The 24,472-nt window shown below is 39.2% G+C and overlaps 1 protein-coding gene and 1 pseudogene across 16 annotated transcripts in view; one reads left to right on the top strand and one right to left on the bottom strand.

Moving 5' to 3' along the window:
• DTNB (dystrobrevin beta) overlaps window positions 1–24,472 on the bottom strand; it is a 248,882-nt gene that overhangs the window by 223,368 nt on the left and 1,042 nt on the right. For 14 of the 16 annotated variants that reach the window (XM_058551640.1, XM_058551649.1, XM_058551648.1 and 11 more), the window contains exon 2: window positions 14,839–14,881. The exons of 1 other annotated variant lie outside the window; for it this stretch is intronic. In XM_058551640.1, coding sequence (XP_058407623.1) covers window positions 14,839–14,852 — 14 coding nt within the window. In that variant the 5' untranslated portion in view covers window positions 14,853–14,881. Of the gene's footprint in view, window positions 1–14,782; window positions 14,882–24,472 lie in introns of all 16 variants that reach the window. One more of the 16 variants, XM_058551643.1, reaches the window with a different exon arrangement.
• Window positions 871–8,399, top strand: LOC131412145 (glutathione peroxidase 1-like; annotated as a pseudogene).

Genomic DNA, 24,472 nt, shown 5'->3' with positions numbered 1-24,472 from the left:
TGGAAGTCTATCCTCGGGCAAGTGCTTTAATCACTCTAAGATTCACTCCTCATTGCTGAAATGGCATAAAAATTATATACTTCACTACCATTCATTTGACATATATTTATTGAGCAGCTCTTATGTGGCAGGCACAATTAGATGTACTGGAAATACTGCAGTGAATAAGAGACAAAGGCCCCACCTTTATGTAGCTTACATTCTTGTGAGAGGATTAAATGCAGTAACTCATTCAGACAGTGCCTGGCAGAAGGTAAGCACAGGACTAATGGTAGCTGCTATTCTTATTACTACAATTATTATTATTTATTACTACTCCTACACAGGTAGTTTATAAATCTAGTAGGCAGAATCTCATTTGCAATTAATGATACTATGATAGATGTTATTTAATTTAATGTATTTTCTTTTAAGAAAGTCCTTGGACTTTTTGAAACTAATAAAGCACAAAGCAAACACTTTAGAAATTTAATGATCTAAACCTACAAAATAATAGTATCTTTAAATCACACAGACAATTATTACAAACATGAGTCAAACAACACATAAAAACATACATCAGAACAATGTGAGATATCATGAAACGGTCATCACATTGATAAGCCAATAATGCACAGACTTTTTAAGAAATCTGTTTTTATAAACTGTTTTTATAAACAATCCTTCTCTTTTTGCCGAGGAAGGTTTTGATTTTGTGTTATTGTTGTTAAAACTACCTGGTATTAAAAAGAACTTACAGTGGAGTTGTACTACACTCGCATTTAACTAATATAAATTCAACTACATGCAAGAGAGAGAATTATTTAAATAGACGGGCAATTCCATACCAGGATCACCTGTCTGTCCAGAAGCGTGTGAGGAAGAAAGTGAATGTGCAGTTCCCTGCTCAGTCTCGGTTCCCTCTGGCCTCTGACAGAGTAAGCACCCCTTTTCTTCTCTTTTTTCAAAACATATACCCTACACACAAGCTATCTGCTCACCTGGTGTTCAACTAAAGACAAAGTAACCAGCTCCAACATGAAGAAAAAACTGGCCATGCTAGACTTCCTGAGAGAACTCTGTGTTGGTCTCTACCACAGTATCGCTCCTGAGGAAATTTCAAAAGGAACTTTTATCTACATTAGATTTCCCCTGTACTCACTGATTTCAGAAATGAACTCCCAAGATTTGACTTAAGTGTATGCAAGAAATGAGATATGCACAACCACAAGGATTTGATATTAACACTTCAGAAGTTTCCAATGTTTCGATTGCTTTAGGAAATTACATTCATGTAACCATTTTCTTTCTTTCTTTTTTTTTTTTTTTTTGGTGAGGAAGATTAGCCCTGAGCTAACATCTGTTGCCAATCCTCCTCTTTTTGCCGAGGAAGATTGGCCCTGGGCTAACATCTATGCCCATCTCCCTCTACTTTATATGTGGAACGCCTGCCACAGCATGGCTTGATGAGCGGTGTGTAGGTCCGTGCCCAGGACCCAAAATTGCGAACCCCAGGCCACCAAAGCAGATCACGCAAACTTAACCACTACACCACCGGGCTGGCCCCCATAACCATTTTCTTAAAAGTTTGTAAAACTGTTCATAGATAGGAAGATTCTCAAAATTCAGAGCTATAACATAAGGCTAACTATAATCAGTTCTTTTAAAAAAAAAAATTATGAAATCCAAACAACATGCTAACCAGTTTATGATGTGTCGACAAAACTAAAATAAATTGTATTCATATTGCAGTAACAATTATTCAACCATCATATATGTATAGGCATAAAGATTACAAGTAAATCCGAAAATGAAAATACATTTATAAGATGTGGTTGTTTCCCTCGAGTTTTAATTTGTCACTGTGTTACTTGGCAATTTTTAAAAAGTTGAATACATTTGAAGTTTGTACTTAAAAGAGTTTTACAATGTTTAAATATGTTTCCTTGGAGGCAATGGGGACACAGACACTGTCATAAACTGTTAGTGAATGTATACTGACAAGTATTTTGGAGGGCAACTTGGCATTATTTACCAAAATTTTAAATGCATACTACCTTTGGCCCAGTAAACATGTTTACTTATTTGCTAAAAAAGGAAAAGAAAAGGGAAGGGAGGAGAGAGAAGGGGAAAAGAAGGAAGGGAAGAAGGAGAAATCCAATATGCAACCGCCAAATAATTTATGGTGCAGCCATACAATGAAATAGGACATTCACAGATACTAATGAGGAGGCAGGTATGCCCGACTCAGGAAAAGATATTCAAGACATGAAACTCAAAAGGCAAGTAAGGAAAACAGTATTGTAGTACAGCAGATGCTATTTGTGCCCTGCCCAGATACCTTAGCTGGCCTGATCTTCACAGATCCCCCAGCTGCTGTAGTGCTGGCTGCTAACTTCTCACAGATGTACTCTTCTCTGGAAAATGGCCTTCAGCGGATTGAATACTCCCTACAGAGAAATGCCTGGGAAGTAACTCACCCCCTATAGGGGCCGAAGGGCAGCTACAGCTGATGAATGACTGATAGAAGGTATAAAAGCCCAGCCCGGGAAGTTCTAGATCCTGGTAAGATGGAGTGAGCACATACCAACCTTACTCTCCCATTGAATGCAACTATAAACCTGCACAGAATGTATGCTGGACATATTTGAGGTCTGTGAAAAGTAAATATCAGCAGGTGGATTGGGAAAGAATAGAGAATTCAAAGTACCACTGAACAGGTGGTGAGTCTACATTTTTTTCCCTCTTGTATCTCCTGGCTTGAATTCAAACACAGCATGAACCCCTGAACCTACTGCTGTGGTACACACACACAGAAATCCAGGAGAAACCCTCTAGTTCTGGCTTGAAGAGGAGAAAGAAGACCAAAGCCCAGAGAGAGTGGGAGAAATTTCCCAGGTCTTTTTCTTCATTTTCTCCCACCCCAGCCAAGAGGCAATCCTGTGGTGGAGGCAGTGGCAGCAAAAGCAGCTGGCCTGGGAAACAAGAGTCAAAAACGTGAAGAAAAGGAACCCTCCTCTCTGTTCAGTTGGCTGCAGCCCCAAGAGGAGCCCCACTGATATTTTTTCTCTCTCCCTATTCCCATTGCGGCACAATTGCAGAAGCAGGCCAGAGGACAGAAAAGGGGAGCTCAGAGTAGCCAGCAAGTACCAGAGCAATGGCTGAGCAGGAGAAGCTCAGGAAAGCAACTCCATATAGCTATTTAGGAAATACTAGGATCTTCTCCAACCTGCACATTCAGGGATCTGATCTACATTAGCATACCAATGACTTTGAAAAGTAAGCTTACAGCAAGACCTCCACCTAGGTCCCAGACTGAGCTAGCACTGAAAAGGATTTGAAAACTGAACTGACATTAGAACCACAGCCACTAGAAGGTGGATAGAAACCTGTGGACTAAACCTAACCAGGTCAAGTGCCTGCTAAAACAAAAATATCAACATTCTCCATTAGATTTAAAGAAGACTCAAAGTCTTATAATGTTCAAAATGTCCAGGAAACAATACAAAATTATTTGGCAAACAAAAAAACCAAGAAAATCTTAACTCACAAGGGAAAAGACAATCAATAGATGTCACTGACAAGATGACACAGCTGTTGGAGTAATCTGACAGAGAGTTTAAAGCAGCTATTATAAAAATGCTCAAATCAGTAATCACAAACACTCTTGAAACAAAAGTTAAAATATTAAGTGTCAGCAAAGAAACAAAAGATATAAAGAAGAATCAAATGGAAATATTAGAGCTGAAATATACAATAACTGAGGGGGAACAATCCACTGGATGGACTCAACAGTAGAATGTAGATGACAGGGGAAAGAGTCAGTAAACTTTAAGATAAATCAAACAGAAATTATTCAATCTGAACAACAGAAAAAAAGATTTTAAAAAAAGGAATAATGCCTCAGGGACTTGGCAGACAAAAACAAAAGGTCTAACATTCATGTCATTGGAATCCCAGAAGGAGAAAGAAAGAGTATGGTGATATGGTGCTAAAACAATACATGAAGACATAAAGGCTGAAAACTTACCAAGTTTGGTGAAAGATATACCTACAAATTCAAGAAACTAAGCAAACCCCAAACAAGTTAAAGCCAAAGAAATCCATCATAATGGACACATCATAATCAAACTGCTGAAAACTAAAGAAGGAAAAACTCTTAAAAGAAGCCAGAATAAAAGAATTTACCCATAGGGCAGGGATCAGCAAATTTTTTCTTAAAGGGCTAAAGAGTAAATATTTTAGGTTTGCAGGCCATATGGTCTCTGTCACAACTACTCCACACTGCCATTGTAGCATGAAAGCAGTCACAGATAATATGTAGACAAATGGGTGTGGCCTTGTTAAAATTTTATTTAGAAAATAATCAGGCAGTCACCCACAAGCCATAGTCTGTCACCCCTGTTAGAGAGAAATAATGATATGAATTACTATGGATTTCTCATCATAAACTATGGAAGTCAGAAGATGGTGGAACAACATTTTCGAATGTTGAAAAAAAAGACTGTCAACCCAGAATTCTATATTGAGAGAATAAATTCTTCAGAAATTAAAACTAAGAGAATTTGAAACCAGCAGGCACACTCTAAGAAAACTGCTAAATGAAGTTGTTCAGAAAGAAGAGAAATGATTCCAGAAGGAAACTGAAAGAGAGCAACAGAAAAGATGTTAGAAGAAATAACACCAATTTCACATAATCTCTAGTAGAAAATACAAAAGACCACCTTTCAATTCATTTTCAAAGGCCAGTAATTTCTGATACCAAAATAGACAAAGACAGTGTAAAAACAAATAAGCAATATCCCTCATGAACATACACAAAAATCCTCAACAAAATATTATAAATTGAATCCAGCAACATATAAAAACCTCAGAAGCAACAAGGGTTTATCTCAAGAATGCAAGGCCAATTCAATATTTGAAAATTAATCAATATAATCCAACACATTGACAATCTAAAGAAAAAAACACATGCTCTTATCAGATGCAGAATGAGCAGCTGACAAAGTACAAACGTCCATTCATGAAACTCGCAGCAAACTAGAAATAAAAACATTCTCCACCTGATAAAAGGCGTCTACAAAAAAGCCTACGGCGAACATCACACTGAATGGTGAAAGACTGAACGCTTTCCCCCTAAGATTGGGAACAAGGCCAGGATGTCCACTCTCACAGCTTCTATTCAACATTATACAGAATGCCTCAACCAGTGAAATAAGACAAGAAAAGAAATAAAAGGCAAATAGATTGAAAAAGAAGAAATAAAACTATCCCTATTTGCTGACAACATGATTATCTTTGCAGAAAATCCAAAGGAACATTTGAAAAAGCTCCTAGAACTAAAAAGTGAGTTTAACAATGCTGCAGGACAGAAGTCTGAAACCTAAAATTTAACCACAGTTCTACATACTAGCATTCCACAATTAGAAACTGAATATTTTTAAAATAGCATTTACAATATCTCTAACAATAATAAGATGCTTGGGTTTACACTAACAAAATATGTACAGGATCTGTACACCGGAACTATGAAACTCTGATGAAAGAAATTTTTAAAAGATCTAAACAAAGAGAAAGACATGCCATCTAATCAGATGGTCTAATAAAAATCCCAACAGAATTTTTTGTAAATATAGACAATTCTAAATTTTATATAGATAGGCAAAAGGAACAGAATAGACAAGACAATTTTGAAAAGGAAGAATAAAGTTAGAGGATCATCCTACTCAATTTTAAGAATTACTAAAAAGCTACAGTGATCAAGACAGCACAGCACGAATTGGCAAAGGGATAGGTACACAGATCAATGAAACAGGACAGAGTCCAGAAATAAAACCACACAAATACAGCCATTTGATTTTTGTTTTTAAGGTGCAAAAGAAATTCAGTGTAGAAAGGATAGTCTTGGTGTTGGAAACACTGGTTATCCATATGTCGAAAAGATGAAACTTAACCTATACCTCACACCATATACAAAAATTAATTCAAAACAGGAGATAGATGTAAGTGTAAAATGTAAAAGTATAAAGCTTTTAGAAGAAAATACAGGAGAAAATCTTCATGGTCTGGTCACATCACACTAAAAGTGCAACATCATACTAAAAACACAAACCATAAAAGAAAGAAAATGATAAACTGGACATCAACAAAATTAAACACTTTTGTTCTATGAAAGAAAGCAATAAGGAATTAAAAAAGGGCCGGCCCGGTGGCACAGCAGTTAAGTGCGCACGCTCTGCTTCGGCAGCCCAGGGTTCGCTGGTTTGGATCCTGGGCGTGAAGAGATGCACTGCTTGGCAAGCCATGCTGTGGCAGCGTCCCATATAAAGTAGAGGAAGATGGGCACAGATGTTAGCCCAGGGCCAGTCTTCCTCAGCAAAAAAGAGGATTGGCATTAGATGTTAGCTCAGGGCTGATCTTCCTCACAAAAAAAAAAAAAAAAAGAAAGAAAAAGAAATTAAAAGACAAGCTACACACCGGGAGAAAAATATTTGCAAATCACATGTCTGACACAGGACTTGAATCTACAAAAATATATATATTTAAAAAAACACTCTCGGGACTGGCCCAGTGGCGTAAGCGGTTAAGTGCGCGCGCTCCGCTGCGACAGCCCAGGGTTTGCCAGTTCGGATCCTGGGCACGCACTGACGCAACGCTTGTCAAGCCATGCTGTGGCTGCGTCCCACATAAAGTGGAGAAGATGGGCATGGATGTTAGCCCAGGGCCAGTCTTCCTCAGCAAAAAGAGGAGGATTGGCAGATGTTAGCTCAGGGCCAATCTTCCTCACACACACACAAAAAAAACCTCTGGAAACCAAACCAACATAGAGGAAAAGCTTGTTACTCAACAGTAGCCACCACACTGATGTTACCTGCTGACCTAGCAGGTACAGCACACCCTGCTGATACTCTGCCTTTATTCTGTCACCTGTACTACTACTTGGATGCACAAATAATCAGCTTCCAGATGCCAGCATCTGCATTTCTTTGCCTGAGGGCTTTTTCTGGCCACTGAAGACTGCTTTGACACCTGCGTGTCCAAAGTACCAGGGAATTAACATCCCTGGGAGCAGCCCTCCCACTGATGGAAGTTAATATATAAATACTCCAGCTCCTTTACCCATCAGAGGGGATAACTCTGAGACAATGATTTCCACCAGCTTCCTGAGTTCCCCACTGGAATTAACTTTGCTTACCACGGTGCCTGATAAGAAACTCTTTATGAGCTACTTTCTCTTCTCCATCTCACTTCTTCACTCCTCTACTGGTATCCCCTAGGATCATCCAAAAAAAAAAAAAAAACTTGCACTTGAGTATTGATTACATCAGCTTTTACTTCTAGGGTAATGCAAAATAAGACAGATTCGATCCTGTAAAACAGATCTTCCAGATGGATTCTGACTTGCCAACCAGATGACAAGGATCCCAGTGCTGGTATTAAGTGGCTTGGTGAGAATCCCTGGTGTGCTGTTGTGTTGATATCACTAAGACTCTCGATGTGGTGGAGCTGGGAAGGGATACAGGTAGAAGAAGATGACTGGCTTATGTAATAGCTTTAGCATTTGAGAGATATAAAGGCATCAGGAATTTTAAAAACAATTAAATTGGCTGAGTTTTTGATAAGCAGCACTGATGCACAGAAGAGAGAAAATGTCAAGGCTTACATCAGCCAAGTATCAACTCAGAGCATGGTATGACAGCCAGAACACCTCCATGGCAGTATTTTCCGGAAACCTCAGCTCCTACAACTTAAGAGCACACTATGCTAAAAATCAAGCCCAAATTCAAATTATGAAAGGGCGCAAATTACGCTTCCCCTCTCCGACACCCACGCCACGTGCGCGCTCAGCTGGAGCAGCGCCCAGTGTAGCCTTCTCTGCGCGCCGCTGGCCGGCGGGGAACAGCCTGGGCTCCCCGCGGGACAAGGCGCTGCTCACCGAGAACGCGGCGGCGCTCTGAGGCACAACGGTCCAGGACTACACCCAGATCAATGAGCTGCAGCGGCGCCGTGGGCCCCGCGGCCTGGTCGTCTCGGCTTCCTGTGCAACCAGTTCTGGCATCAGGAGAACGCCAAGAACGAAGAGATCCTGAATTCCCTCAAGCGCGACCGACCCGGCGGCGGGTTCGAGGCCAACTTCACGCTCTTGGAGAAGCGCGAGGTGAAGGGCGCGCAGGCGCACAGCTCTTAGCCTTCCTGCCGGAGGCTCTGCCCACGCCAGGGAGGACGCCACTGCGCTCAAGACCAACTCCAAGTTCATCACCTGGTCTCCAGTGTGCCACAACGACCTCGCCTGGAACTTCAAGAAGTTCCCGGTGGGCCCGGACGGTGTGCCTGTGCGCACGTACGGCTGCCGCTTTCCGACCATCGACATCGAGCCCGACATCGAAGCCCTCCTGTCCCAGGGGCCCGGCTGTGCCTAGGGCGCCCCTCCTATCCCCGCTGCTTGAAAGTCACAGCGCTGTCCTCTGGGGATTTCATCTATGACGCTATTTCCTCCAAACCTGCATGAGGAACGCCTGATGTCCAGGAAAACGGCCCGAAACGGGTGCTGGTCCTGTCTATCCCAGCCTCCTCTCTCCCAAACCTAGAGAAAATGAATTGGAGATGCTGGAACAGCATGGCAGGGTGTTAAGGAAGAGTTAAAAGGTACTCCCCTTCCCCATACTGCCCAACCTTTATCCATTCCATCTATACTGGACTGACAGCACCTGCTTTTTTTCTTTTTTTTTTTTTTAAACCTGATGGCTTTCTCTGACCTCTGAAGTCCATTTTGTTCCCTGCATGGCAGGCCTGAAATACTCAAGATTTACCACTCCCTGGAAAGAGTCTTAACAGATGATTGACAGAGTTGGTACATACATACTCCACCTACCTCGCCCCCTCAAGGTTATAACTCTAGGGACATGTTTGACACTGGCTCCTAGATCTCCCGAGTGGGAATAAGCTCGTTACCCACCGTGGTAACTTCCCTGATAACAAATCCTTCATTTGCTAACTTCCCTTCCCTACCTCACTTCCCTACTGGCATTTCCTGAAATAACCTCCAAAACAAAATACTTGCACTCAAATCCTTGTCTAAGAGTCAGCTTCTGGGAGAACTCAAACTAAAACATTAAGTCTTTGCATTTCAACCAAGCTTATAATTCAGAATACATAAAATCCAAATTCACGGGGTACACATAAACTAAGGTTACAATAAATTGATTTTCCTGGGCCTTGGTGATAGATGACTCCATCTCAGTGCTCTGTGGATACTAATACTTGCATCTTTATAATTACACTTGTAACAAGTCCACATCAATAAAGATCTAATCCTATTGCCACATCTGACTCTATGTCCTTGTCTTCCTGACGTAACCTTGAAGATCAACACTTACATGAATGGAAATACATCTCTCTACTTCCTTCCACTTGGGACTCCTGGCACTTTGCCTTTTCTTAGCCTCACAATCTAGAGATAACCAACACCTCCTTATCATTCCCTTCACATACTAACTCTGATTTCAAAGTCTGCCATTTCCTTCCTCATAATCACTCTCATATCCACCCTTTTTTCCCATTTCAACTGCCAAAATCTTTGTCCACATGAATGCACAAATAAAATTCTATGATGCCGTAATCTCAGGACTCTGCACCCCCTTCTTCCTGTAGTTCATCCTGTGGACATACAGAGAAATCCACTGGGTGTATTTATTCCAACATGTTTGATCTGCACTGGATCCTAGTCACCCTACTCAGGAGTTTCATTCCACCCGATTAAAAAAAGCAGAGCACAAAGTGAAATAAGCCAGACAGAGAAAGACAGATACGTATGATCCCACTCATATATGGAATCTAATAATAACAAAAAAAGTCAAACTCATCATAAAAACAGAGTAGAAAGGTGGTTGCCAGGAGCCAGGGAGTGGGGGAAATGGGGAGATGTTAGTCAAAGGGTACAAACTTTCAGTTATAAGATGAATAAGTTCTGGGGATCGAATATACAGCATGGTGACTATAATTGTTAATACTATCTTGTATACTTAAAATTTGCTAGGAGAGTAGATCTTAAACCACCACCACAAAAACAGAAACTATGTGAGGTGATGGATAAGTTAATTAACTTGATTGTGGTAATCATTTCACAACGTATACATATATCAAATCATTATGTTGTATACTTTAAATATATACTATTCTAATAACTAAAACTGGGGAAAAATGTAACAATCTATTTGAACACCTTCCCATGTCACTGAGTACCCTTCACAACATAATTTTGAATGGCAGAATTGAATTTTATCACAGTCATTCACCCAAGCCTTGACTGTTGGCAATTATTTCCAATTATCTACTATTATGAACAATGCAACAATAAACATCTTTGAAGCAAAATTAATCAAAATTAAAAAAGAGAAGAAACAGAGCACAGCCTTAGTCTACAAAATGTAAAGACCAGAGTCCTAGCTATGAGAATATAAGCAGTTTCTTCAGATCTAAAGAGTTGAAACTATAAGTTCTTAGAAGAGGCTGTTTAATGTCCTAAACCCAAAGCCAAACTGAATGAACGAGTTTTTAGATACAATACCAAAAAAAACAATCCATCAAAGAAAAAAATGGTAAGTTGAATCTTATCAAAATTAACTGCTCTGCAAAAGATACTGTTAAGAGAATGAAAAGACAAGCCCCAGAGTAAAAGAATTATTTTCAAAACACATATGTGATGAAGGACTTGTATCCAAATTATAAAAAGAACTCTTAAAACTCAATGAGAAACAGCCCAATTAAAAAATGATCAGGGGCAGGCCCTGTGGCTTAGCAGTTAAGTGCACGCGCTCCGCTGCTGGCGGCCCAGGTTCGGATCCCAGGTGCACACCGACGCACCGCTTCTCCGGCCATGCTGAGGCCGCGTCCCACATACAGCAAGTAGAAGGATGTGCAACTATGACATACAACTATCTACTGGGGCTTTGGGGGAAAAAAATAAATAAATAAAATTACAAAAACAAAAAAAACGATCAAAAGAGGGGGGCGACCCAGTGGCGCAAGCGAATCAGTGCACGCGATCTGCTGCGGCGGCCCAGGGTTCGCCAGTTCGGATCCCAGGCGCGCACCGACGCATCGCTTGTCAGGCCATGCTGTGGCGGCGTCCCATATAAAGTAGAGGAAGATGGGCATGGATGTTAGCCCAGGGCCAGTCTTCCTCAGCAAAAAGAGGAGGACTGGCAGATGTTAGCTCAGGGCCAATCTTCCTCAAACACACACACAAAAAAATGATCAAAAGATCTGAACAGATACCTCACCAAAGTAGATACACAGATGGTAAATAAGCATATGAAAAGACGTTCAACATCATTTGTCACCGGAAATTACAAATTAAAACTGCAATGACATAGCACTATACACCTATTAGAATGGCTAAATCCATAAAACTGACCATAACAAATGCTGACAAGAATGCAGAGCAACAGGAACTCTCATCCATTGCTAGCAGGCACACACAAACAGCCATATTGGAAGATAGTTTGGCAGTCTCTTATAAAGCTAGTCATAGTCTTACCATATGATCCAGCAATTGAACCCCTAGATATTTACCCAACTGAGTTGAAAACTTATATGCACCCAAGTGTTTATACCAGCTTCACTCACAATTGCCAAAAACTGAAAGTAACCAAGATGCCCTTCAATAGATGAATGGATAAACTAACTGTGGTACTTTCATAAATGAATACTATTCAGCAATAATAAATGAGCTATCAAGCCATGAATAGACAGGGAGGAAGCTTAAATGCATATTGCTAACTGAGAAAAGCCAGTCTGAAAAGGCTACATACTGTATGATTCCAATTTTATGACTTTCCAGAAAAAAACAAAACTACACAAATGGTAAAATGATCAGTGGTTGCCAGTGACTTGAGGTGAAGGGATGAGGGGTGAACAGGTGAAGCACAGGGGAATTTTCAGGGTGGTGAGACTTCTGTATGATACTGTACGGGTAGACACAGGGCACTAAGCACTTGTCAAGACCGATAGAAATTTACAACCTTAATGTACGTACAATGTATGAGTGAACCTTAATGTATGCATATATTTTTTAAAAACCCTTTAGGATGTCAGAGCACCAAGGAGGAAATGCAGAATGTGACCAGTCTAACTGTATTACAAATGTATGAAACAACCTCACTGAAGAGGGTGGGGGGAAAAGTAATGACCTAAGTAACTCTGGAAATGAATGGTGTCTCTACGGCTAAAGGCAAAACAAAATACACATAAGTACTGGACTCTAGTTTCCCACAGGTTAAGGGTTAACAATTCTGATACTGCTTTGCATGTATACTGGAACTGAACAATTAAGTAAATGGATGGCAGATGGTGGGGTGTGAGGTTACAGATAAGCAAAGTGGGAAAGAAGCTAGAATGCTCCAGATGGCAATGGATTCCAACTGGAGACATCAGTATAAGTTCATATTTAGCTTAATATAGATACAGCTAGTTACATACAGAAGTATTTGTAGATACGTGGACATACATGGGTTAGTATACACATATATATGTCCTTGCTCTGTCAACCGAGACAGGTTATAAACAACAAGATCCCAATAGCAATGAGCACAGCTAGTTCCCAAATTCTGGTTTATAAAATCATTCTCCAATAAAAAAGAACCAGAAGAATTCCATATAATTTATGTAGATATTCCACCCTGAAGAAAGTATAGCATAACTCCCCACCCCTCAAGTGTGAGCTGCACACAGTGACTTCTTTCCAAGGAGGTAAAGGGGAAGGTGGAAATAACCTGCCAGTGGAGAAAGCTGATAAACACCACTTCAGCCAAGTGACTAAGTTCAACAATCAGTGGTGATAAATCATGTTGACAGTATGTACCCTTGACATGATGTAATGAAAATGGCATTTTACCTCTGTGGTCCTCCTCCCAAAAACCTCTAAACCCAGTCTAATCAGGAGAAAAATATCAGGCAAATCTCAACTGAGGGAAAATCTACAAAATACCTAACCAGTACTCCTCAGAACTGTCAAGTTTCATCAAAAACTGGATCAGAAAAGTCTGAGACACTGACAAAGCCAAGAGAAGTCTAAGGAGACACGACAACTAAGTGTAATGTGGTGTCTTGGATGGGATTCTGGAACAGAAAAAGGCCACTGGGGAAACATTAAGGAAATCTGAATAAAGTATGGATTTTAGCTAATAATAATGTATCATCATTGGTTCATTAATTGTGAACCAATACTAATGTAAGGAGCTAAACAGAGGAAACGAGATGGGATGCATAGAGGAACTCTTCGCTGTTGTTCAATTTTTCAGTAAATCTAAAAACTAAAGTTTTTTTTTTTAAAGACAGTACAATTACATATTTCTTTTCCTTTATTCTCTTAACTGATTTAAAAAGCAACTGCATAAAACAATATCTATAAAATTGTATTACTGGGCCTGTAACATATAGAATTCCCTAAGACATAATAATCCTAAATGTCTACATACCTAAACTTAGTGTCTCAAAATACACGAAGCAAAAATTGATAGAACTGAAAGGAGAAACTGACAAATCCACACTTATACTTGGAGATTTCAACACTCCTCTATGATCTATACAAACAGAAAGATGGATATGAAAGGACTGAACAACACCATCAGCCAACTGGATCTAATTGATATTTATGGAACATTCCACCCAATAATGACAAAACACAAATTCTTTCCAAATGCACATGAAACATGCATCACCAAATTCAGAAAAGTGACTACCTCTGGAGATGGAAGCAGAATAATGTGACTGCAGAGGGATACCAACACTATTAGCTATGTTTTATTTATTAGGCTGGGTTCTGGGTACACTGTATCATTCTTTATGCTTTATAGGTCCTATTTCATAATAAAGTTTGAAGCTATTTACTTTGAGTGTATTCTCTGGTAAATCTTTTCTTCAGTGGTGGGGGAGGGTAAAGGGGCAGGTCTCCATATATTTTTTTATTAAAATGGAGTATACCAAATACCATAAGCTCCGTACTTTTATCCAAATGTGCAGGAACTCTCACAAACCCCATAATTTGGTATAATATTTATTACTTCAAATCTTTAGCAATGTCTTCCATGAGTATCCCAACAACATTTGCTAACAAAGGATGCATTTAGTTTGTCACCAAACTAAAATTATTAACTTGTCTATATATTATTTTAGCCACTTTTATCCAAACAGGAAGAACAAAGGTTTATGGTTTTTTGTCTTTTAGTCCTAAAGTAAGAAAATTCCAAAGAAATTTCCAAAAATGTATCACTGTTAATAAAATTTTAAGGTACTAGATTAATTAGCACATGACTGTAATTATCACTGAAAAAGCTCAATAAGTTTGTCTTCATATTCTGAATGCTTAGTTTTACAATATCTCAACTGGTAATATTAGCCTCATACTATCACTAGTGAATATCTTAAGGCACAATATACTCAACAGTGTACATAAATCCGTATATCAAATAGTATTTTTAACAACTTTAAGGGTTTTTTTTACCGCTTAGATCATTATTGTTTTGTACTTTGCATTTGACTGACAACAAGCTCATAATATAAATAGAAGTTTCAGCTCTGCTTTCTTCTTGCTGTTCATGTGTCCTTGCAATATCAATTCAATCTTGGAATCTAAAACTTCAATCTGCGGTTTTGCAGGAATCTTTTTAAGCCCTTTGTCTATATAGCAAGGTTCATTTCATTCAAATCAGATAATATACTAATCTGAAAGACCACTAAACGAGGCAGGAGTGAACCGTAATATGTCTGAATGGAATGTAAGTACACTAATAAGGAGGCTCACGTTCCAGGCTGTGGTGTCCGCACTATCTTCCTCACAGGTTACCTCGCTTCCCATACCTGGTGTATATCATCAGACATGCAGATGTAGTAAAGAGTCAACCTGTGGATTAAATATTAGTAAAAGTTAATTGCCCATATTCTCTGCCTAGAGGATCATTTTGCAGGCCTCCCACTTTGGAAACCATTGCTTTTAAAAAAAAACTAGAATGAGAAGATGGGACTGTGCTAGGCTTGAGGAGCAACTGAGGAATATGGATAGTAGAACGAGATGAAGAAATTTAGGGCCTACGTGGTTAGCTAACTTGGCCTAAGGTTACAAAGCTAGTAATTTATGGAGTTAGGTAACCGATCTGACTCTACAGCCCACTCTTTCCGCTGTGCCACATCGCCCCCTCCAGGGCAAACACGAGGACTCCAAAAGGGAGAAAAGCATACATCCCCAAACGGTGGTGCTGGATCAGACCTTAAGTCACAGTCAAATGGGGTCCAGGGCCAGCCTGGTGGCATAGTGGCTAAGTTGCACGCTCCGCAATTCCAGGCACTCATCAAGCCATGCTGTGGCAGCATCCCACATACAAAGTAGAGGGAGATGCGTACAGATGTTAGCTCAGGGCTAATATTCCTCAGCAAAAAAGAGGAAGACTGGCAAGGGATGTTAGCTCAGGGCCAGTCTTCCTCACCAAAAAAGTAAAAATAAAAATAAAATAAAATAAATGGGGTCCAGAGGCCAGTGCAACAAAACGCTTAGCCCCTTGTCAGTCCTATTTAGGAAGTGATGTGTTCCAGAGTTGGACTAAGCGTGCAGGGAGAAGTTAAGCAACTCCCACAGTAAAGAATAAAGGAAGGAGCAGGCTCTAGAAACGTTTCCAGAATGTCTCTGTACTGCACCTAAGTGTTAAATATCCTTCATTTCCCTTGAATCTTTTTGTTAATGTCTTAACTCTCCCATCTCTCGGTTACTTCAAAGCATCCAGGTATGGAAGCTTCTTGTGCAAGTTCACTGTCGCCCAGCAAAATTCTTGCCAGTTTTTCTCTGGATGCTCACTGAATTAAGAAGTCAGAGATTACTGAGATTGTCACTAATAAGTACTTAGCTGTAACCAGTCAAACTTCCCTGAAAGAGAACTAACTGCCTTGCTTATTTCAGGAAAATTCTCAACTATTCTTCCTCTAACACTTCTTTTCCCTTCTCTTTCAGATTAAAAAAAATGCCAGGGAAAGTAAATGTTTGTAAAACTCTACAGATTTTCTTTTTTACAAATCTAAAAAAGTTCCAATAAGTTCCAATAAAAAGCATTCAATAACTGCAGCCACTACTACACAGGGCTCTGAATAGCAAACAGAACCTCATAGGGCTGTGGTAACTATTAAATAAATTATGTAAAGCATTTAGCACAATGCCCGGCACAAAATAAGAGCCTAATAAATGTTAGCTATCATTATTATTATTATTATTATTGATGTTAGTATGTAACCACCCTCTTGGATAATGCCTAGAATATAATTCTATAGGTAAGACTCCTTTTTCTTAATTTACAGTTCTTCTGATTTAAAAGTATAAAAATATAGACTGAAAGAAGAGTAAATACTTTGTTATCAATCATTTGCAACATTTTAAATTTGGAATAGAGAAAAGGTTTTAACAAAAGTGAAAGGAGGTAAAGAGGCAGAAATGCAATGTGCCTAAGGAATCAGAATAAAATGTAAGAAAACAGGGTGAAATAAGCCACAAAAAGGAGAAACAGGTGCCTTTCGTCTGCTAAAGACAAACCTCATAGTTTTCCCTAAAACCGGCCATGGGCTGCTCAGTTCATAAGAGGAAATTTTAGTTCTAAGCAAAGACACTAAACTACTTACCAAATAAGGAAATATTAAAAGCATATGAACAATAAAGAAAAAGGTACACTCTTGAAATGACATGCAAAGCTCTAGTTTTCATAGTCATATTTCAGAAAAAGTACCCTTGTTATTTCTATAGTTAAGTTTATCTCTAGAGAGATTTTTTTTTTTTTTTTTTTGTGAGGAGATCAGCCCTGAGCTAACATCCGCCAATCCTCCTCTTTTTTTGCTGAGGAAGACGGCCCTGGGCTAACATCGGTGCCTATCTTCCTCCACTTTATATGGGACGCCGCCACAGCATGGCTTACCAAGCAGTACTTCGGTGCGCGCCCGGGATCCGAACCAGCGAACCCCGGGCCGCCGCAGCGGAGCGCGCGCACTTAACCGCTTGCGCCACCGGGCCAGCCCCGAGATTTTTTTTTTTAAGAAAGATATATAAGAATTACTTCTTCAAATGACTTTGGAATTAATGAAAAGAAAATAAGACCAATTAAATGTGTTTCAACCTGAATCAAATTATTTGTATTTCTTTTTGACCATGGTAGCAGTGTTCAGCCTTCACATCAATATCCTAGATGTTAACAATAGTTTCTTTTCTGAGTTGTCACATCTTTAATTTCAGTTAACACACTGGCAGTAATGACAATGAGCTACAAAAACCACAAGCAAAGCAACAGAGAATCAGGTCTCAAGGGCTTAGAAATAACCTAACCCAGACCCCATATTTTGCACATTCACGTAAATAAAATGTCTTGTCCCAGTTTATAGCTGTACTTCACAATAAAGAAATGGAAACAGAAACCCAGAACCCCTAACTCTTGGTCCATTATACCACCTTTCTATATGTGAAGACAATGAGATACTTTTTCTGTGGTCTGTAGAGAAGATTTCATAAACAATAAATTAAAATCACAAATTTAAAATTTCGGTGCATCAAAAGATCCTATTTTTTAAAAAGTTTTAAAAGCCACAAACTAGAAGAAGATATTTGAAGCCATCTAAGTGAAATATTAACATCCAAAATGTAGTAAAAATTATAAATCAATATGAAAAAGACAAACAACAGAAAAACAGATAAATGATGAAAACAAGCAAATCACAGAAGAGAAAACCTAAAGAGAGAATAAAAACACGGAGCAATGTTCAAACTCACTAGTAATCAGAAAAACGTATATACCAGGGGCCGGCCCTGTGCCGTAGCAGTTATGTGGGCGCGCTCCGCTGCTGGTGGCCCCAGTTCGGATGCTGGGCACGCACCGACGCACTGTTTGTCAGGCCATGCTGTGGCCACGTCCCATATAAAGTGGAGGAAGATAGGCTCAGATGTTAGCCCTGGGCCAGTCTTCCTCAGCAAAAAGAGGAGGATTGGCATGGATGTTAGCTCAGGGCTGATCTTCCTCGTAAAAAAAAAAAAGAAAAACGGATATTAAAAACCAAAATAAGATTACATTGTACATCCAGCAGATTTGCAAAAATTATAAAACCTAACAATACCAATGGTTGGCAAGGCAGGGAAGCAACAGAAGCCACACATCACTGGTGTGAATGTTAACTGATGGAACCACTCCAGAGAGGAATTTAGCAATATCCACTAACGCTAAAGATGTGCATGGCACGTGTTTACTAGGTACACACTCTAAAAGACACGTGTGCACAAGCAGACATGACAAGAATATTCATAGCAGCATTATTTAAAATAGTAAAAAAAAAAAAAAATCAGAACAAACTAATTGCCAATCCACAGGAAAACACAAAAGTAAATTGTGATACAGTCACACAAAAGAATCCTATTCAGCCAAGAAAATGAATGGATTAGAGCTACATATATCCATATGGATGAGTCTCACAGTATTGAGAGAAAAAAACAAGTTACAAAAAGATATATTTAATACTGTCAATATAATTTTTTAATGCAAAACAGTATTATACATTTTAGGGCTATTTACACACGTAATAAAAGTATGAAAATACGCACAAGAATGAAAAACATCAAATTCAGACTAGTGGTTCCCTCGGAAGTGGAGGAAAATACAACTGGCAAGGAGTTATGTGGAAGTTCAATCTTAAGAGGAGTCTAGTTTCTTAAGTAGTGTGTACGCAGATTTTCACTATTTTTATTCTCTATACCTCTGTGAGGGCCAATGTTTCATAATGCTTAAAAAGTTAAAGGAAAATAAACTCAAGGTCCAACCAAAACAGTTTACTCCAGAGCGCACTGGCTTAATCATGACACTATTTATTCTATTTTGGTTTGTGTAGTTAAGAAAAGTTTAGTCTTTATAAGAAATCTCTCTCAAGAAGATGTAAAACATCAGACTGCTAAAAAGCAATGTAGTACCTCACTAAAGAAAAAGTCTCTCAAGGAAATCATATTGGAGACACAAAGTGGTTATACCACCATGCTCAGGAATCACGAGTGTAAGCCAAAAGACAAAACTCAAGTTGAACTTGGAACATAAAACAGTCTTGTTCAGAGAGAGCAGGTAGAAAGAGCATGGGCTTTGAATTCTGACCTGGGCTCAAATACTACCCCTGTCACTGATAAGCTGTGTGACCCTAAACAACTTCTAACTTCTCTGACCTCAATTTCCTCGCCCATACACTGGAGATACCACACCTAGCTTCAAAAGTTGTAAAATTAAAGAGTAGCTATTATCTATGAAAATGCCTTGACACACAGTAGCCTCACAATAAATAATAGTCATTATTACTTGCAGAAGAAAGCCTCTCTCCAGCAAGAGGAGTCACAGCAGATAGAGATAGAAGTTAAAAGGAGGGAGTAAAGAGTTTAGAAAAAGAAGCCAGAAGAAGCTGGAATGGTGAGGAGCTGAAGAAATCCTTGTAGAGTCCCAGAAGTTACCAAAAAAAGGTGTGTTGGTTTTTTGTTTTTTTTTTTTTACTGAGCACTATTTCATTACAGTGAAGCTTAGTTACAAAAATATTTAGTCCAAACCTGATTATTATAGCATTTCAGTCCTGTTTTGTTGTGAACACACAAAAATTCAAGATCAAAATGTATTTTCTTTAAAGGTTCATTTTTTTTTGTTAAAAATGCATTGACAAGTAAATCATATACAATGTATCTGTTTCTCAGTTATCTACAACTCAGAAATGTCTGTCCTACTCTTAACATACTAAAAACTGTTAATTTCAACAAAAGCCCAAAAAAAAGCCCTCCATAAAATTCAACACCCAATAAAAATACAAACCAAGAACAGAAGAAAACTTCCTTAAATTGACAAAAGACATCTACCAGAAACCTTCAGTAAGTATCATATCTAATAGTGAAACACTGGAAGCATTCCCATTCAGGAAAAAGATAAAAATGCCCATTATCATTACTGCTGTTCAACTACGGTTTATATAATGCTCTGGGCTTTGAAAGGTGGGAAGATAAAAACACAGCCTCATGACCAGGAACTGAACCAAGACATTCACATACTCTGTGAGTGGATCTAAAACAGTCCCAATTACCTCAAAGAGCAGGACCCCGACCCATCATTATCATATCTGATTTCTTGACTAGGGTCCAATAAGTCAATGGAAGCACCTGAAATATCACCGCAGAGAGAAGGGTGAGCACAGAAATAAGAAAAAGAAAATCAAAAGCACTCACACTCAAATGAGTCTGTAAATTAAAATTTCAAAACACATAAGGAAATATAACACTAAGACAGACAACCAAAGGGCCAGCCCAGTGGCGCAAGCAGTTAGGTGCGTGCGCTCCGCTGCAGCGGCCCGGGGTTCGCCGGTTCGGATCCTGGCGCGCACCAATGCACCGCTTGGCAAACCATGCTTTGGCGGCATCCCATATAAAGTGGAGGAAGATGGGCATGGATGTTAGCCCAGGGCCAGTCTTCCTCAGCAAAAAGAGGAGGATTGGCAGATGTTAGCTCAGGGCCGATCTTCCTCACAAAAAAAAAAAAAGACAGCCAACAAAAGCAACAACTAGAATATAAATTCATTCCAGATGAAGTTTAATTTTACAGAACAAAGACCTCTTTTTTAAGTATATTTAGGGTGCTAGGATATAAATTTTTTAAATTACTGGGAACACAAAATGGTACAGCTACTTTGGAAGACAGGCCATATTGTACAAAGCTAAACATACTCTTACCATATGATCCAGCAATCACGCTCCTAGGTATTTACCCTAGAGAGTTGAAAACTTATGTCCACACAAAAACCTGCACATGAATATTTATAGAAGCTTTATTCATAATTGCCAAAAACTGTAGTAAACAAGATGTCCTTCAAAAGGTGAACGGATAAACCAACTGTGGTACCTCCATACAATGGAATATTATTCAGCGATAAAAAGAAATGAGCTACCACGGCAAGAAAAGATAGAGAGGAACCTCAAATGCAGAATGCTAAGTGAAAGAGGCCAGTCTGGAAAGCTACAATGCTGTATCATCCCAACTATACGACATTCGGGAAAAGGCAACACTGAGGACAAAGTAAAATGATCAGTGGTTACCAGGAGCTCAGAAGGAGGGAAGAAACATGGGATTTTTCAGAGCAATGAAATTATTCTGTATGATACTGTAATGACATTACATGCAATGTTCATGCAATGACATTGACAGTGCATGACATGCGGCATTTGTCAAAACCCACAAAACTGCTGGACACAAAAAGTAAAGCCTAATATAAACTATGAACTTAAGTTAATAATCAGGTATCAATTGATTCATCAGTTGTAACAAATGTACCACACTAACGCAAGACAGGGGAAACTGCTCATGGGGCTAAGGGGGTATATAGGAACTCTTTGTACTATCCACCCACCCTGGTCACATTCAATTATGTACATAATTTTTTTAAATATCATGGACGATTCCTCTTCTGGGTATACACACAAAAGAACTGAAAGCAGAGACTTGAACAGATATTTGCACACCCACGTCACAGCAGCGTTATTCACCATAGTCAAAAGGTGGAAACAACCCAAGTATCCACTGATGGATGAACGAATAAACCAATGTGGTACATACATTCAATGGAATAGTATTTAGCCTTAAAAAGGAAGGAAACCCTGACACGTGCTACAATACAGAAGAACTCTGAAGACATTAGGCTAAGTGAAATAAGCCAGACACAAAAGGACAAATATGGTATGATTTCACTGACGTGAGGTAGCCAGAGCAGTCAAATTCATAGAGACATAAAGTAGAATCGTTTCCAGGGGCTGGAGGAAAGAGAGAATGAGGAGTTAGTGCTTAACTGATACAGAGTTTCAGTTGGGGAAGATGAAAAAGTTCTGCACGTGGAGGATGGTGATGGTTGCACAACAATGTGAATGTACTTAATGCCACAGAACTGTACACTTAAATGGTTAAAATGGTAAATTTTACGTTATGTATATTTTACAACAAAAAAATTATGAGAAAAAGTGCTGAAAAACTGGTTATCCGAATTGGAAAAAAACATTATATCTCTTCATTATACCATACAGAAATTCCACATGGAAAGCAAAAAAAAATTTTTTTTGAATTTTAGAAGAAAATATAGAAATATACAATTTATATCCAGGGGCAGAGAAAATTTACTTAAACCAGACACACACAAATTTTTTTTTTTAACTTAGGGGAAATTTTTTCTTAAATATAACATTAAAATTTAAAACTTGTATACAACCAAAGACCTTGTTAACAAAGAGAAAAGGCAAGCCTCAGATGTCAGGATGCATTTGCAACACATATATCTATCAAAGAATTAGTATCCAAAGTAACCTAACTGTCCCTCAGTGAATGAAGGATACATAAACGGTGATTTAATTCTACAACTGAACACTACTGAGCAGTTAAAAATAAATGAGCCAGATCCACAAGTAGCAACATGGTTAAATCTCCATCAATTAAAATTTAAAATGTGCACCCCTTTGACCCAGCAAATCTACTTTTCATTCACTGCAGCAATGTCTGGAATGGCAAACAGCTTAAATGGCCATTAATGAGGAGAGGATTAAATAAACTACAGTACAGTACATACTGCATAAGAGATTGTGTGGGAGTCAAGAAGAACCAGGTAGATAGATCCCTATGTTCCACCATGGAAAGATCTCAGACATTCTGTTACAAAAAAAGTTGTAGAACAATGTGTATGGTGTCATGTCATTAATGTGGGGGGTGGGAGGAAACCCTGTTTTCTGTATTACCTATATATAGATGAAAACGCATAGAGAAAGGGCTGGGAATATCACAACAAAGTGATAACCACAGTTTCAGGGGGGAGAAGGGAGTAGGCCGAGGGGGCTTTTATACTGTCTGTACTGTTGGAGTATTTTATAAGAAAGTGTGCACTCACGAGCCATGTGCCGAGCTGCAGTACACAGCCACACAGACTATGCACCACACAATCCCAGGAGCTGCCATTCGCAGGGACTCTGCTGTGAATGGCACCCTTACAGCTGGGCAGTACACATCCTGCACAACTAGACGCCACAGCCCTGATGCTTGTCTAACTAGAAATAAACAAAATGAGGGAGGGGGGACTGAAAACCAGCATGAGGGAACTTTCTGGGGTGATGTAAATTTCTACATCCTGATTGAGATAATGGTTACACAGTACATACATTTTTCAAAACTCATCCAACTGTACACGGGACATCTGTACATTTTATGATATGTAAACTATACATCAATAAAGTTGATAAATTCAACACACAAATAAATAAAAAACAATATCCTTGGGAGAATCTTGAACAAGGCACCCAAAATTACAGGATCTAGGCACCCCAAAACAAGAACTGGTAGACACCTGCTGGTTGCACTCTGAAGTACACAGTCCTAAAACTAATGAGAAATTAACTTAGTTCTCCAAGGCTTACTACACAATGCCAAATTTGGATTAATATTACCTTTATTTTTTACATGAGGAAACAAAGGCCTTGAGAGATTTCTATTAGACATAAAATAAATGGTAACTTGGCATTCTATTGGTTCTAATTTTCCAGCTCAGTAGAAATTTTGTCTCTCACACATAGGGGACACTCAAAAACCTTGCCAGCACTACTCTGACTACATAACCCCCTTCAAAGGTAATTCCACTGATGTATGATAAAAATCCTCACAGAACTCATAAAAGGTCAAGTTTTAATTTGGCAGACAAAGTAACCCAACAGGCAGTGCAAGCCAGGGCACTGAAACAGCAGCCTGGAGCTGTCGAGTCCCAAAATCCAACCAAGGCAGAGAAGTGGTAGATTCCAGCCCTCACAGAAGAGCAGACACACATTCTCTTACTACAGACCTAAGATCCAAGAACCACAATAAAAATGAAAAAAAAAAGTTCTCTAGACAAAACTACCCTTCTTCCTCAGTGGCAGAAAAGAGAAGGGCCAGAATGGGATGACTGGCGATGAAGGGCCCAAGGAGTAAGCTCCTGACAGCCCACAGGCAATAAATATGTGAAAGCAGCAGCGCGGCCACAAGGAATCATGACTCCCTTACCTTAGCCATTGCTTTAAATGCCAGCACCTAAGAACGTGGGTTACCTTACACCACCAAAAATAAAAAAGAGAGAACTTCAGGCACAGGGGAAGTCCATCAGCCATCTCTAACACCAGAGTTATTAATACTCTGTAAATACAGAGTAAACCTTGCTCTGTAAAATACAGCAAAACCTTGCTTAATTCATTCATTCATGCAATAAATATTTATTGCCTGACTGCTGTGGGCCAGGCACTGTACTTGTCACTGAGGATTTAGCTGTGAATAGCCATGGAGCTTAATTCTAGCTGAGAAGGGAATTTTTCTCTTTCTAAATTTCTTTTTCCCTTCTCCCCCTTTAAATGTTACACAGAACAGCCTTCAAAACTGTCCCAAATTTCTCCCGCAAGCTTCTTTGACTC

The sequence above is a fragment of the Diceros bicornis genome, chromosome 12 (genome assembly GCF_020826845.1).
Source record: "Diceros bicornis minor isolate mBicDic1 chromosome 12, mDicBic1.mat.cur, whole genome shotgun sequence".
Classification (NCBI taxonomy): domain Eukaryota; kingdom Metazoa; phylum Chordata; class Mammalia; order Perissodactyla; family Rhinocerotidae; genus Diceros; species Diceros bicornis.
This window is presented reverse-complemented; position numbering and strand designations above follow the sequence as displayed.